This window comes from Pseudorca crassidens, chromosome 13 (assembly GCF_039906515.1).
Source record: "Pseudorca crassidens isolate mPseCra1 chromosome 13, mPseCra1.hap1, whole genome shotgun sequence".
Classification (NCBI taxonomy): domain Eukaryota; kingdom Metazoa; phylum Chordata; class Mammalia; order Artiodactyla; family Delphinidae; genus Pseudorca; species Pseudorca crassidens.
The window spans coordinates 68068363-68084025 of NC_090308.1; the positions used below are offsets into that span (position 1 = coordinate 68068363).

Below are 15663 nucleotides of genomic sequence, written 5' to 3' on the forward strand. Positions count from 1 at the left end.
CGTTTTCGCTCCCCAGGCAAAGCTGGCCTCCACTGGACGTGGAGCAAAGACGCCTCAGCTAGGACCGCCATCCCCTCCCCTCGAGCCGGTACAACGAGGCCTACGTAACCTCCGCTTCATCCCTTCTTCATAAGGGAATGAGGCATCTGTGAAGTCCCAGTGGGCGCCCGCCCCACATACCTTGGACACCGAAGAGGTGGCCATGGTCCTCGACACCTGCGAAATTCCAGACGCACCCGGGATTTCCCGCGCTCCCTCGCGGCAGCGGGGCAGAGGTTAGTGGTGGGCCACGCGGCTCCTTGATTGGCTGGCAGCACCTTCCGGGGCGGGCTTCCGGCGCTCGGAGGCGGGGCGTGAAGAGGAGGGCGGGGCGAAGCTCAACACCATCCAGCTGGGACCAGCTTCGTGGCGACAGAAATGGCGTGCGCCTTCCGCAGGTCTATCGCCTGTCAGGTACGGGCCCGGAAACTGGCATAAAGGGGGTCCCCGCGCCCCGAACTCCGCTACGGGCCAGTCCCCAGTCATCGGGAGGGCGGGTTCCGCGGATAACCTGTTTTTGTTTCTGCTGCCTCCTTCCCCCTTTTTGGAGCTGCTTGAGCCGCCGAGGCAAACCCAGTCGAGAGTTGAGCTTGCGGCCCAGATCAGTTTCTCAGAGTGAAAAGTAAACCTTGAGAGGCACATGTTGCTTCCCTCACGGCTTACCGCCTGACAGCTCAGTGTGCTTTACCTGGGTGGCAAGTCAGTGGGCCATGATTAGACCCTTTAGAAATTGGTGCTCCATACGCTTAGTGAAGTTGGTGATGGATCTGAATTTTCATTTGAAAGGATCTAGTTTAAAAACTGGTCATTTCTCTTCCAGTCATTTTCACTGCCTGTCCTAGCATTATTTTTGGTAACTCCAAAGATAACATGAGACCCTGTTTTTCTTGATTCTGAGGCATATTGTTACCGGAAAACTGGGTTTGCCTCTTGGTGAGCATGGGGGCAAAAGACACAACCAAACCAAAGGTCTGGAGAAGGAAGGATTTACTTGCAGCAAGTAAGGAGAAGGGGAGGGGGACGGGCGAGGGGGGATATTTCCCGAAGCAGTATCTTCCCAGATGGCAAAATTGAGGAAGTATTAAGCTCAAGGTATGTGCATATTCATGAAGGGGCTTGAGCAGAGGTGAATTCAATATAGAATTGGGGCAAAGGTTGAGAGTACAGGCTTTAGTAGAAGTCACCAGGGTCAGAAAAGATCAACTTCTCATTCCCTAGGTTCTGACCAGTCTGGTTTCTTAGCTAGTAGTTACCATCCTTCACCTGGGTTGGGGCCTTAGTTCCAGTAGAACTCTAAGATACAGTATATTGTTATGTGTATCCCCTGAGGGGGAACTAGGATTCCGCTTTTTCGCTGCTCTGTTGTTTTACTGTTTTTCCTTTGTTTCTGTATGCCCTCAATTTTCTGATGAGTAACTGTTCGAATCTGCCCTTTGGAACTCGGGGAAGGTCTAGGGGGCTAAGCCTTTTTCCTACCAATGAGAAACAAGGAAACAGAAAGTCTTTTGTACCTGGGAGGGCCCCGCGGGGTCCTGCTCGGTTTCAATCCCCCGTTTTCTTTGATACTCCTCAGTCTTGAGGGGAACAGGTGTTAGACAAGAAAGGGAATAACGTTTTGGATAGAGAGGTTAATCATAAACTTGGCAGAGGGACTCGGTTTTAGGGGGACTCGGTTTCAGTATTTGAACAACTCTGTAATGAGGATGGGAATAAAACACTGGAACATTAGATTTCATCAGAAATAATTCTTAAAACGCGTCGGCCAACTATGCAGTTTTTCAACAAAACTTTCTGTTGTAGTTTTGACAAACGCATTTCCTTTTAATGGACACATTAGTGGACATACTTTGTCTGGCATATAATATGTATTTCATTTAGTTCATTTTTACAGTATTTCTGGAAATCCCTCTGTCTTGACTTTATGCTTGGAGATGTACTGTTGCCGAAATATCGGCTTCCCTGTGCACCGACACCGAACAGAAATACGGAGACAGAGATTTTGGAGGAAGAGAGAGATGGCTTTATTTTTCTGCCAGGCAGAAGGGAAAACGCAGCAGGCTAGCGCCTCAAGAACTTTGTCCGCCTCTCCTTCGGGAATCGGAGAAGATTTTATATGTGGGGCTCGCAGCAGTCCGGGGTATAAGATAAGGATCAAAGTAGTCAAGATCCTGCATTCTTCTTCTTCCTGCATTATTTCAAAATAGTCACAGCTGGCGTCAGGCAGCCCCATAATTGGGTCCATTTGTCTCTGGGTTATAGGCCTGTGACCTCTTTTCTGAAATGCAAATGCTACAAGGGTGATCTGCTACAAGGGAGTCCAGGATGTCATTCACATAGTGTTGTTAAAGAGTAATAGGTTAGCTTTGTGAAGTACAAATCTAGTTAACAGACACAAGAGATTAGTAACAGTTAAAAAAAAAAAAAAAAAAACTAGGAGTGATTAACTCTTTCAGGCCAGGTTATGTTTCTTCTCTAGCCTGTTCACTGTTCCCTTTATTTTCCTTGTTCTCAGGAGAGGGAAAACTTCATTTCTGTTTTTACTGCAGCAGTACTGCCCTGTCCAGTGCCAGCTTCCCAAGTATCAACAATGGACCATTTGATAAGAAAAAGCTGGGTTCATGGCTTACTGGGCTAACGCAACAGAGCTTTGGTAGTGTCTCTCGCTGGGAAGGCATTTGAAGTATGGTTTAAGGCTGGTCTTTCAGTGGCAGAGAGTGAGAGGACAGGAGAGTGGAGGAGATGGCTTGATGAGGATTGGATACTGATCTTAACAGTTTTAAGATTGATGGGGGACTTCCCTGGCAGTCCAGTGGTTAGGGCTCACCACTTCCACTGCAGGGGGCACGGGTCCGATCCCTGGTCAGGGAACTGAGAATCCCACATGCCGCACGGTGCCAAAAAAAAAAAAAAAAAAAGATTGATGGAAAGAGCAAGGACTCTTAGGACATGAACTGTTGATGCTTTCTTTATATTGCAGAATTAATAGATTTTTCAGGAAGTTCCTATTGTGAACAATCTAGCTATTTGTCTGGGCAGGAGTCTCCCAGAAGAGTAAAATTATGCTAATTAAGACAAAGGAATAATAAAGTCATGTTAATGTGGACAGTAAACTATGTCCAGCGTAGGTAGTTTTAGACCTCACTGTCCAAGCTTTGTGTGTGTGAGGTGGCTTCCATTCGAAGCCCTTAGGTCAAGATGGTGCCATGACCAGAAGCAATTGTGTTTAGTTTTGCAAAGGCTATATTCTTCCTTGTAAAGAAAGCACGTCGGAGAAACAGGAATTCATATGTATTGAGTATATTTGTGCTAATTACTTCACGTTCACATTTAAGCCCTGGGACAAGCCTAAAACAGAAATGTTAACCTTATGATACAGTTGAGCAAATTGAGATCTAGAGAGATTAAATAAGCTACCCACATCTCCTGGTCAATAAATTGAAGAGTTGGTTTATGAACAGAGATCTGTCTAACTTCAAAATCAGCTTCTTCTTATACACTATACTGTTTAGTTTGTGAAGGCAAGGAGCACGGTCTGATCATTAAACAGAATGTAATAGAGTTGTCTGACAACATAAACCAAGTAAATGTATATTTCCCCAAACAAAAGGTCATCAAGAGATGATCTGGGACTTCTCTGGTGGTACAGTGGTTAAGAATCCGCCTGCCAATGCGGGGGACACGGGTTCGAGCCCTGGTCCAGGAAGATCCCACATGCCACAAAGCAACTAGACCTGTGCACCACAACTGCTGAGCTTGCACTCTAGAGCCCGTGAGCCACAGCTGCTGAGCCCGCACGCCACAACTACTGAAGCCCACGCACCTAGAGCCCGTGCTCCACAACAAGAGAAGCCACTGCAATGAGAAGCCTGTGCACAGCAACAAAGAGTAGCCTCTGCTCACCGCAACTAGAGAAAGCCCGTGCACAGCAACGAAGACCCAATTCAGCCCCCAAAATTAATTAATTAAAAAAAGAGATGATCTGAAACAAGGATAAAAATAAATAAAATTAAAATATGTGCAATACATACCTCTGTGAATGAGGGTCCTTACCCAGTTTAGGAGTGAAGGAATGTATTACACGAAAGGGTACATTCATTCAGCAAATGTTGATTAATGAATCTATAGTTTTTTTTTGATCTCCTTCACCTGTTTCTCTCCTCCCTCCAGCACTTCCCCACCAGCAACCAATTGTTCTCTGTAGCTATAACTCTGTTCCTGTTTGGTTATGGTTGTTCATTTGTATTTCCCTTTCTCTGTGTGACTTATATTACATAGCATAATATCCTCTAGATCCATCCATGTCGTTGCGAATGGTAAGACTCCTTTTCTTTTTTTTTTTATAGCTGAGTAATAGTCCATGGTATACCTACACCACATCTTCTTTATCCATACATCTATTGATGGGCACTGACATTGCTTCCATACCTTGACTATAGTAAGTAATGCTATAATGAACACAGGGGTGCGTATATCTTTTTGAATTAGTGTTTTTATTTTCTTTGGATATATACCTAGAAGTGGAATTCATAGATTGTATGGTAGTTCTATTTTTAACTTTTTGAGAAATCTCCAAACTATTTTACATAGTGGCTTCACCAATTTACATTCCCAACATTAGTGCACAAGGGTTCCCTTTTATCCATATCCTCACCAACACTTTTTATTTGTTGTCTTTTGATAATAGCCATTCTGACAGGTGTGAATTGATACCTCATTGTTTTGATCTGCATGTGCCTGATGATTAGTGATGTTGAGCATCTTTTCATGTGCCAGTTGGCCATCTGTATATCTTGGGAAAATGTTCAGGTCCTCTACCCACTTTTTAATTGGGTTGTTGGTTTTTTTGGGGGGTTTTGGGGTAGGTTGAGTTTTTTCTGATGTTGAGTTTTATTAGTTTTTTGTATATTTTGGATGTTAACCCCTTGTCAGATGTATATTTACAAGTATCTTCTCCCATTCAGTAGGTGGGCTTTTTCATTTTGTTGGTAGTTTCCTTTGCTGTGCAAAAGTTTTTTAGTTTGACATAGGCTCATTTATTTATTTTTCTCCTTTCAAATTACTGCTTCTGCCAGGTCTCAGAGTGTTTGAGATTTTGTGTGTGCCCTTTAAAAGCGGAGTCTGTTTGTTATAGCCCTCTGACTCTCCTGAAAGTAAGCCCCACTACCCTTCAAAGCCAACTGTTCTGAGACTTGTCTTCCTTGTGTAGGAGCTCCAGGCTGGGGAGCCTGATATGGGGCTCAGACCCCTGGCTCCTTTGGGAGAACCTCTGCTGTTGTAATTTTCCTCCCTTTTGTGGGTTGCCCATCTCGGGGTATGGGTCTTGACTATACTGTTCTCCACCCCTACTACCCATCTAGTTGTGGTTCCTTCTTTATGTCTTTAATTGTAAGAAGACATTTTCTGCTAGTCTTTGGGTCTTTGTCATCAATAGTTACTCTGTAAATAGTTGTAATTTTGGTGTGCCCCTGGGAGGAGGTGAGTTCAGGGTCTTCCTACTCAGTCATCTTAACCACTCCTACACTGGCTCACGGGCTCATTTTTCCATCTTCAAAACCAGCAAAGCTGGGATTTTTTTATGTTGCCATTTCTCTGGTTCTTTTTATGTTGATATTTCTCTGGTTCTTTGAGTCTAAAGTTTTCTAAGCACTGTCAGTCCCCAGGTTGAAAGTGAATGGAATATGCCTTCTGCCCTGGCATGGCTCCAGGGTAACTTGAGAAACAGCTGTATAAACAGGTAATTTCCGTGCAGTCTGTAACCAGTGTGTTAGAAGCGTTTGTGAAGTGCTAAGGGAATATGGAGAAGACAGCTTCTTAGTGTCAGAGAAGGCTGTGTTGGGGCTCAGTCCTGAGGAGAGGATGTGTAGAGTGGTAGAGTGAGTAGAGTGAGAGCTTGGTGGGGATAGGGTATTTCAAGAGGAGCATGTGCATAGACGCTGACATGGTAGAGCATGGCATGTGCATGGAACCACAATATTTGGGTGTGACTGACTGTTTAGAGTATACCTCTGATGCTCACTTCAGCAAGTTCTACTGATTCTGTCTTCAGAGTAACACCTTGAATTCATTCACTCTTTTCCATCGCTGCTGTCCCTTCATTCCCACACCCCAAGCCAAGCTACCATTATCACCTACATCAGCTGCTTACACCAGCATTCTGATGGGTCTTTCTGTTTCCTTTCTTGCCCTCTCTCCAATCCATTCTCCTTATAGCAACAAAAGTGACTTCTAGAATGTAAATCAAATCATATCACTTATCTGTTTAAAACTACACAAACTCACTGCCAGAACCTTAACGTCTTTCTTTCCAACCTCAATTCATGCCACTCTATCCCTTCTTTCTGTAGGATGGTAGCCACACTAATTTTCTGGTTTTCCAACATAGCAAGTTCTTAACATTGCCATTACATTCCCATTGCATAGATTATTCCCTGTGCCTAAAGGAAATGATTTTATACCATGACTTCCTATGCCAGATGGAAGTTTCACAAAACAATACTTTATAATGTGTGTGCATTCTTTTCTATTCTGTGCTGCTTCATTTTTCCAAAAAATGCTGGTTGGGACTCACTGAATTTTTTCCCAACTGACAACCTATAGTTTGGAAACTATGTCCTCCAGTTATCCTCTATCTCAATCCCTTGTTTGCTTCTGTCATAACACTTATAAGAGTTAACGATTATTTGGTCTTGTGTTACTTGTTTTGGTGTATATTTCCTCTATAAGCTTCACAAAGACAGAGAGCATATTTTATTCACTGTTATTTCCCCAGATCAGCGAAGTGCCTGAAACATAGCTGTTGGGATATAATATAAAGCTTGCAGCTTCACCAAATGAGTTCATAATTTTAAAGCTGTGAGATGACATGGTAGAAAGAATTCAAATTCCAGCCCCTTCACGAATGTGACTGACTTACTCTTGGCAGCTTTTAATTAACCCATCAGCTATCAGATGATGGTATTGATTTCTTGTTTACAGGATTATTGCGAAGATTAATGATGATGATGATAATGAAGAAGATAATAGTAACTATTTGTGGAATACCTTACTGGTACCATGCAGCGTTTTGCTGAACTTTACAGGGCTATTGATCAGGTTTAATGAGGTAATATTAACAGAAAGTGCTTAGTGTCGAGAACTGTGAGGGGTTTGTGATTTTACCCTACGAGTTAGTCAGCCATAGTTCATGGATGGTGGCAGAAAATATGAGAGCCCTGGGCGAAATAAAAGGCTTTTATTATTTTATTATTCCCAGCAAAAGTAGTAGCCAGAGTATCAACATTTTCTTGTGTGGGTTCCCCAAGCTCCTCTTCTTCCCACAGGGCACGGTGAAGAGGGTCAGATGATACCTGCACAGGCAGTTGTGTGTTATATAGGAGAGGACCCTGAGACCTTTATAATGGCAGCAGGCATGTTCCCCTTTGTTCTGATGTGGGACACTATTTCTGTCTCACAAAGCTGTTTGTTACACAAACCTCCTTGGAAAGATAGTCCAGAACAAAGAGCAGTTTGGGCTTTGCTTACAAGACACGCAGAAACTTAAGAGTCCCATAGAGATTTCTCTCCCAACCCTTAGCACAGTGCTATGCAGATAAGATGTGCAGTACTTGATATTATCATCTCACTTAATCATCTCAATCATCTTGTGCTCTTGGTAGCATTATCTCCATTTTATAGAGGAGGACCCTGAGACTCAAGAAGATGAAAAGAATAATCTAAAGTCACAGAGCTACAAAATTGTGGAGTTCAGTGATTAACCAACCCAACTGTCTGACTCAAAATCGAAATTCTTTGGATTCTGTAGAATGACTTTTGTAAAATATTCAGCACTATTTCTGGCTCAGAAACATAATGACAGAGTGTAGATTTGTTTCCCTTTCTCACTTCCTTTTCATTTAGGTTTTGATGTTAAGTTTAGAATAAATTCAGCTGGTTGATTTTAATTCCTTTTAATTTTGAAGTATTTTCAAACTTAGAGAAAAGTCATGAGAGTAGTACAAAGGAACTCCATATACCCTTATCCAGATTCACCAATTAACATTTTACCACATTTGCTTCATCTTTCTATACCTGTATAATCTGTTTTCCTGTATCATTTGAGGGTGGGTTTCATAAATCATGCTCCGTAACCTCCTAATGCCTAATTGTTTACTTCCTAAGAACAAGGCTTACCTTATATAACCACAGTACAGCTACTAGATTCATATCACACTGATACACTTTTTTTTGTCTTTTTTTAACATCATTATTGGACTATAATTGCTTTATAGTGTTTTGTTAGTTGCTGCTGTATAACAAAGTGAATCAGCTATATGCATACATATATCCGTATATCCCCATATCCCCTCCGTCTTGCGTCTCCCTCCCACCCTCCTTATCCCACCCCTCTGGGTGGTCGCAGAGCACCAGCTGATCTCTCTGTGCTATGCAGTTGCTTCCCACTAGCTATCTGTTTTTACATTTGGTAGTGTATATATGTCAGTACTACTCTCTCACTTCTTCCTAGCTTACCCTTCCCCCTCCCTCTGTCCTCAAGTCCATTCTCTACGTCTGTGTCTTTATTCCTGTCCTCCCCCTAGGTTCATTAGAACCTTTTTTTTTTTAGATTCTATATATATGTGTTAGCATACGGTATTTGTTTTTTTCTTTCTGACTTACTTAACTCTGTATGACAGACTCTAGGTCCATCCAGCTCACTATAAATAACTCAATTTCGTTTCTTTTTATGGCTGAGTAACATTCCATTGTATATATGTGCCACATCTTCTTTATCCATTCATCCGATGATGGACACTTAGGTTGCTTCCATGTCCTGGCTATGGTAAATAAAGCTGCAATGAACATTGTGGTACATGACTCTTTTTGAATTATGGTTTTCTCAGTGTATATGCCCAGTAGTGGGATTGCTGGGTTGTATGGTAGTTCTATTTTTAGTTTTTTAAGGAAGCTCCATACTGTTCTCCATAGTGGCTGTATCAATTTACATTCCCACCAACAGTGCAAGAGGGTTCCCTTTTCTCCACACCCTCTCCAGCATTTATTGTTTGTAGATTTTTTGAGGATGGCCATTCTGACTCGTGTGAGGTGATACCTCATTGTAGTTTTGATTTGCACTTCTCTAATGATTAGTGATGTTGAGCATCTTTTCATGTGTTTGTTGGCAATCTGTATACCTTCTTTGGAGAAATGTCTGTTTAGGTCTTCTGCCCATTTTTGTATTGGGTTGTTTGTTTTTTTGATATTGAGCTGCATGAGCTGCTTGTAAGTTTTGGAGATTAATCCTTTGTCAGTTGCTTCATTTGCAAATATTTTCTCCCATTTTGAGGGTTGTCTTTCTGTCTTGTTTATGGTTTCCTTTGCTGTGCAAAAGTTTTTAAGTTTCATTAGGTCCCATTTGTTTATTTTTGTTTTTATTTCCATTTCTGTAGGAGGTGGGTCAAAAAGGATCTTGCTGTGATTTATGTCATAGAGTGTTCTTCCTATGTTTTCCTCTAAGAATTTTATAGTGTCTGGCCTTACATTTAGGTCTTTAATCCATTTGGAGTTTATTTTTGTGTATGGCATTAGGGAATGTTCTAATTTCATTCTTTTACATGTACCTGTCCAGTTTTCCCAGCACCACTTATTGAAGACACTGTCTTTTCTCCATTGTATACTCTTGCCTCCTTTATCAAAGATAAGGTGACCATGTGTGCGTGGGTTTATCTCTGGGCTTTCTATCCTGTTCCATTGATCTCTATTTCTGTTTTTGTGCCAGTACCATACTGTCTTGATTACTGTAGCTTTGTAGTATAGTCTGAAGTCCAGGAGTCTGATTCCTCCAGCTCTGTTTTTCTTTCTCAAGATTGTTTTGGCCATTCGGGGTCTTTTGTGTTTCCATACAAACTGTGCACTTTTTTGTTCTAGTTCTGTGAAAAATGCCATTGGTGGTTTGATAGGGATTGCCCTGAAACTGTAGATTGCTTTGGGCAGTCACACTGATTCACTTTTATCTAATTTACAATCCATTCTAGTTTTGTTGATGTTTTTCAACAGCCTTTTTTTCCAGTATAAGCTCACAAACTGCATTTCGTTGTTATGTAATTGTTAGATTTTTAAGGGCCTTAAGCTCCCCTCCTTATTAATTTATATGTACGTAACTTGATAGAGGAGATACACTGCTAACTGTGAATAGAGGAGAGGCCTCCTTGACTGCTGAGGTGTTTTGTTGTCAGATCTCAGGTGTAACCTCAAGGAGCAGTTAAACTTGTCCAGTTGTTGTCATCCAGTCCTAAGCTGAAATATCTTCCCAACATAAGTATTTCAGTTTAGAACTGGTTACGTTGGGCAGATTACTCATCCACATTCAGATGAGCTACAGTAACTGCCTGAATTATCTAGTTGTGTGCTTTGCTTCTAACCTATTCTCACAGGCCCACTAGCATTCAGTTCTGCTTCAGACCACAAGTTCTGTAAGAGCCATGCTAAATTTCTTTCATTATAAATAATTGCGAATGACTTGCCCATCAAATCATTTGGGAAGTTCTTTTCTGAACCCCGAAGTTTCCGTTGATACCTTGTTTGCTGACTCCTTGAGTCTTTGAGCTAATTCAGACCTGAAGAATATCTCTTCAGATGTGGGAGTACTCGTGCATTGGCTCTTGGTGGCAAACATCCACAGCTGACCTGGTTATATTAGAGAGTCAGAACTGAGGAATAACCAGTGGTAATTGACAGTTTAAGTAATTTAAGATCTGGAAAAGTGATTGATAATCTTTCAAGAATTTTAAAACTCATTGTCTTGTAGACTGTTATAAAATACAGAACTAATTTTCATAAGATATCAGTTCTGCCACCTACATGTTTGGTTACTAAAGCATAAGGATCTCTTTTTCATCTGCAAAATTAGGGTTTTTATGTGGTTATTGGAGATTTTGATATTGAACCTGGCAAGCTTAGCTCCTAAATGAATTTAGAGCCTATCTAGAGCCAGACTGATAGGATATTTTTTGGCTTTGTGTTCAGTACCTGAGTAGTAAGCATAAGACTTATGTGTGCCTGTGTGCCAGGGGAAGAAATGGTTGAGAACTGCCCACAAGCTGATTAATTAATGGCTCGCTCATGCTGGGTACCCTAGAAGCCAAAGATTCTATTACATTAGAATCTTTGACTTCAGGTTGCCAAATCCAAGGCTTAGAATTGTACCTGGTACTTTGTGAGCACTCAATACATATTAGTCATTATTATACATGAGAATCTCTGGTCTTAGGTTCCCAAACCAGATCTGGCATATGTATATTTTCACTTTTGATACTCCCTTTAAGAAGTGCTTCTGGGGCTTCCCTGGTGGCGCAGTGGTTGAGAGTCCGCCTGCCGATGCAGGGGACACGGGTTTGTGCCCCGGTCTGGGAAGATCCCACATGCCGCGGAGCCACTAGGCCCGTGAGCCATGGCCGCTGAGCCTGCGCGTCTGGAGCCTGTGCTCCGCGACGGGAGAGGCCGAGAGGTCTGCGTACCGCAAAAAAAAAAAAAAAGAAGTGCTTCTGCTGTCAACCTCAGATTTCCTCTTCGTTCAGTTGGAAGTTATTTAGTTTATTTTTCAACCTCAGATTTCCTCTTCATTCAGTTGGAAGTTATTTAGTTTATTTCTCAAGGACTGTGATTAATGTTTTGGGGGTTTTTTTTAATATAAATTTTATTTATTTTTGACTGCGTTGCTGCATGCGGGCTTTCTCTAGTTGCAGCGAGCGGGGGCTACTCTTCCTTGCGGTGCGTGGGCTTCTCATTGCGGTGGCTTCTCTTGTTGTGGAGCCACGGGCTCTAGGCACATGGGCTTCGTTAGTCGTAGCATGCAGGTTCGGTTGTTGTGGCTTGTGGGCTCTAGAGCGCAGGCTCAGTAGTTGTGGTGCATGGGCTTAGTTGCTCCCCGGCATGTGGGATCGCCCCGGACCAGGGATTGAACTGTGTCCCCAGCATTGGCAGGCAGATTCTTAACCACTGTACCACCAGGGAAGTCCCCTGTTTTGTGGATTTTATTCCTCTGTTTTTAGCTCTAAAGTTTTGGACCTTAGTCTTCTTTTCTTATTTTATTTTCAACTGAGTAAACTTTTAGCATATTCTGTAAAAATATTTTCTTTCACTAATCTGAGGCCTCAAGTAGATAGTTATCAATAGGCTCTTGTTTCACCTGTGGTAGCCCTAGATGAAGCCCAACGCCAGGAGAAACACCTTTAGCTAAAGGGGAAAAAAAGAAATCTGTAGCTAAGGAAACTCATAGGTCACATTTTCATCAGAGAAAACACTAAGTTCAATCTCAGAGACAAGTCCTATTATTTCCAGAATAGTTCTGAACCTGTGAGACGGTAGGTGAATTAAAAACCATGCTCTCTGACATTTGACAGTGGTTCCTTTTTCTTTGTTTCTTTGTGTGTGTGTGTGCGCCCACCCCATTTAAAAGATACTCCTCAAATTAATTAAGATCCCTCACTAGTTTGGGCACTGATCGTTAAAGTGGAAGGCAGCTAGTGTCTCCCTCTGCAGTGCTTTTCAAGCTTTGTCTACTTGAGACTGGAATCACCTGAGAAGCATTGAAAAAAATACCTAAGCCCAGGCCCCTTGAGCTGGGGTGGGGTGGGGGCCTTGAAGTTCTCAACCTTATCAGGGGATTTCGGTGTTCATCCAGGCTTGATAACCACTAGCCAGGGATGCCCAGGAAGCAGAAAGCTGTAGTTCAGTGGTCCCCATGCTCTACCTCACATTAGAATCAACCCCCAGAACTTTTTAACATCTGTTGCCCAGGTCATACCCTGTATTAATTAGACAGAATACTTACATGTGGAAGCCAGACCTCAGTGTTTTCTAAAGATCCCTGGGTCATTCCCATGTGCAAAATGTGAGAACCACTGGTATAGTGACTAAGAACAAAAGACACGTGGGTTTAAATCCAGATTCTCTGATAGGTGTGTAAGTTCACTGTACTTCATCTGTAAAATGTGGAAAATTATTTAGCTACCTTATAGGCTTGTCATTAAGGTTCAATGAATTAATATAAATAGGGTACTTAGAATTGTGTTTGTATTGTATGCATGCAGTATTCATTAGTCATTATATTATCTGTTAGAGTTCTGAGGATGGGGTATTTTGAAGCCCCTCTCCACACCACCACCACCCCAGCGGCTTTCTGGTGTTGGGGACCTAATTATTATCCATTACCCTAGGTGAAAGCTTTAGCACCTGTATGATCAGGCCATTCAAGATGGCTGTTCCCTTGCTGTCTGTATATTCCCTGCTGACCAGTCCCTGCTTCACTCATATAACTACCCAATCCTCTTAATTATAGGGCTTAATCAGTAACCGCCTACTTGCTTGCCCCCTGCCTCAGCTGCTAGTTTTTCTGGTAACTGTTGAGCCAACCTGACGTCAATTCCCCCTATAAATGGTAGCCTCGTTCTCTCCCAAGTAGCGAAGATGGCTGCCATGTCCTGTCTGCCGTCAGCCACGCACAGCGGGGTGTTGCTACAGGACCTTTTGCTTCAGACGTGTAAGATCCTCTATCCGATAAATCAGTAGTGTCTCTGTAGCTGTCTCTGGGCTCTTTCTTCGGTCTCCAGGCTGGGCATCCAACAAGGCTTGCAGGCCTGCAGGGTGCAGCCCAATAGCCCCACATGAAGTTAAATAAACAGAAAGCTATATATCTGAACGATACTGCTTAATTTTCAGTAGGAATTCCTTAACAGTAGATACTTTTATAAAGTTGTGCTTTGGTAAAGAAAAAAATCTTTCTCATTTTTGCAAAAAAACCCCTGCTTATTGTAAAGAATTACAGTACATAGAATTTAAAAAATAAAGTTATCCCTAACATTGATTGACCTCTATTTTAGATACATTTCTTTGCAGATATACAGGCAGAAAAAAGAAGGAAGATGGGAAGACAGAATAGATATGCTTTTTATAAAAATTGGACTGTATTGTAACAAGCTTTTATTTTTTTAGGTTTTACAATGGAAAATGTCCAACTGCTAAAAGTATAATACTATTATGATTCCCCACGTACTCATAACCTAAATGCAGTTTTAAGTAAAAAGTATTAAACACAGTTTAGCTTGAATATAACGAAAGAAAAAGAATCCAAAGTGCAATTCAAAGAATTATTGATCAATTTCCTAAACGAGTCCTCTACAGTTAAGAGATTATGAAGAACATCACAATTTGGAGCTTATTTTTTAAAATCTTGATGTTTCAGAGACTCCTAGATACAGAGAACAGACTGGTTTTTACCAGAGGGGAGTGGGGGGGGGTTGGACAAAATAGGTAAAGGGAATTAAGAGGTACAAACTTACAGCTGTAAAATATGTTGTTATGGGATGTAACATACACATAAGGAATATAGTCAATAACACTGTAACTTTGTATGATGACAGACTCTGTATGGTGACAGATGGTAACTGCACTTATTTTGGTGATCATTTCATGCATCACTGTGTTGTACACCTGAAACTAATATAATATTGTATGTTAATTATAAATTTTAAAAAATCTTAATGTTTCAGATTTAGGCAGTATCAACCCTTGCCATGAGAGAACATTAGCACTCTTATAGTTGGTATAACTTTCCTCTACCTTTCCTAATTTGTTTCAGTAACTTTCTCAAAGTTTGTAACACTTAGTCTGTTTATTAATGGTATTTGTATGACTTGTCTCTTATTCACTTTATTTTGAATTGGATACATTGCTTACCACCAATCCTTTTCCTGATACATGGCTTAATTGTCTGGATTTCTTTATGAGTAAATTTTTCAAGAAGGTTTTTTTTTTAACTTTTGTTTTTTTAAGAAATTATGATTTCTCAGATAAAACAATCCTAGACATATCAAAAGGAGAGTTAATAACTAGAAAATTAGCATGTTTAGAAATAATATGAAAATAATAAATTTAGAAATAATATTAAAAATCTTCCTTTTAGAAATAAAACAATAACACCAGATTGTTTACTTCTGATTTTTGATTTTCCAAAGTCTGATACTACAGATGCAAATGTCATATAACAATCTAATGTTATTTTAATTTTTTTCCAATTTTCATATGTTGGCAACTAATTCAAATTAAGGAAAGAGCTGAGCAAGTGAAATAAGCAAATCAGTTTGCAGCTTCTCTAGTAGATGAATTTTGCCCTATACAATATCATTGCTAAATTGTTTACTTTAACCAGATCATGATCTTTGTGATTAGGTAACATGGCTACAAAGTAAAGTACATTTATTTCATCTTTGGAGTTTTCTTGTTGGGTGCTTTATTTTTGAAATTTAGCGACTTGACCAGGATGTGTCTCAGTGTTGAATTTTCTGTATTATGTTTTCCTGACATAGTCATTTATTTTGATCTATAGATTCCATTTGTTTCCCTTTTTTTTGGGGGGGGGATATTTAATCATGGAGAAGAATACTGTTAGTATCCATGTACCCTTCACCCTGCTTGAGCAATAAACTATTACAAACACTATTAAAATCTCCTGGGTACCCATCCCTGGATGCAAACTCTTTCCTCACATATGAGGTTTTGTTTATCATGCCTGTGCATGTGACTTACTACCTAGGAATGTATCCCTAAATAGTATTCTTTTTCAAGTTACTAAATTTTATATAAGTGGGA

The 15663-nt window shown here is 40.9% G+C and overlaps 2 protein-coding genes across 8 annotated transcripts in view; one reads left to right on the forward strand and one right to left on the reverse strand.

Moving 5' to 3' along the window:
• Positions 1 to 321, reverse strand: part of ORC3 (origin recognition complex subunit 3) — a 61017-nt gene extending 60696 nt beyond the window's left edge. For 3 of the 7 annotated variants that reach the window (XM_067702609.1, XM_067702608.1, XM_067702610.1), the window contains exon 1: positions 181 to 320. In XM_067702609.1, the coding sequence (XP_067558710.1) occupies positions 181 to 204 (24 nt within the window). In that variant the 5' untranslated portion in view covers positions 205 to 320. Of the gene's footprint in view, positions 1 to 180 lie in introns of all 7 variants that reach the window. The other 4 variants (XM_067702613.1, XM_067702611.1, XR_010933814.1 and 1 more) reach the window with 3 other exon arrangements.
• RARS2 (arginyl-tRNA synthetase 2, mitochondrial) overlaps positions 315 to 15663 on the forward strand; it is an 88215-nt gene continuing 72866 nt past the window's right edge. Inside the window, exon 1 of the mRNA XM_067702615.1 lies at positions 315 to 453. Coding sequence (XP_067558716.1) covers positions 418 to 453 — 36 coding nt within the window. The 5' untranslated portion in view covers positions 315 to 417. The remainder of the gene's footprint in view (positions 454 to 15663) is intronic.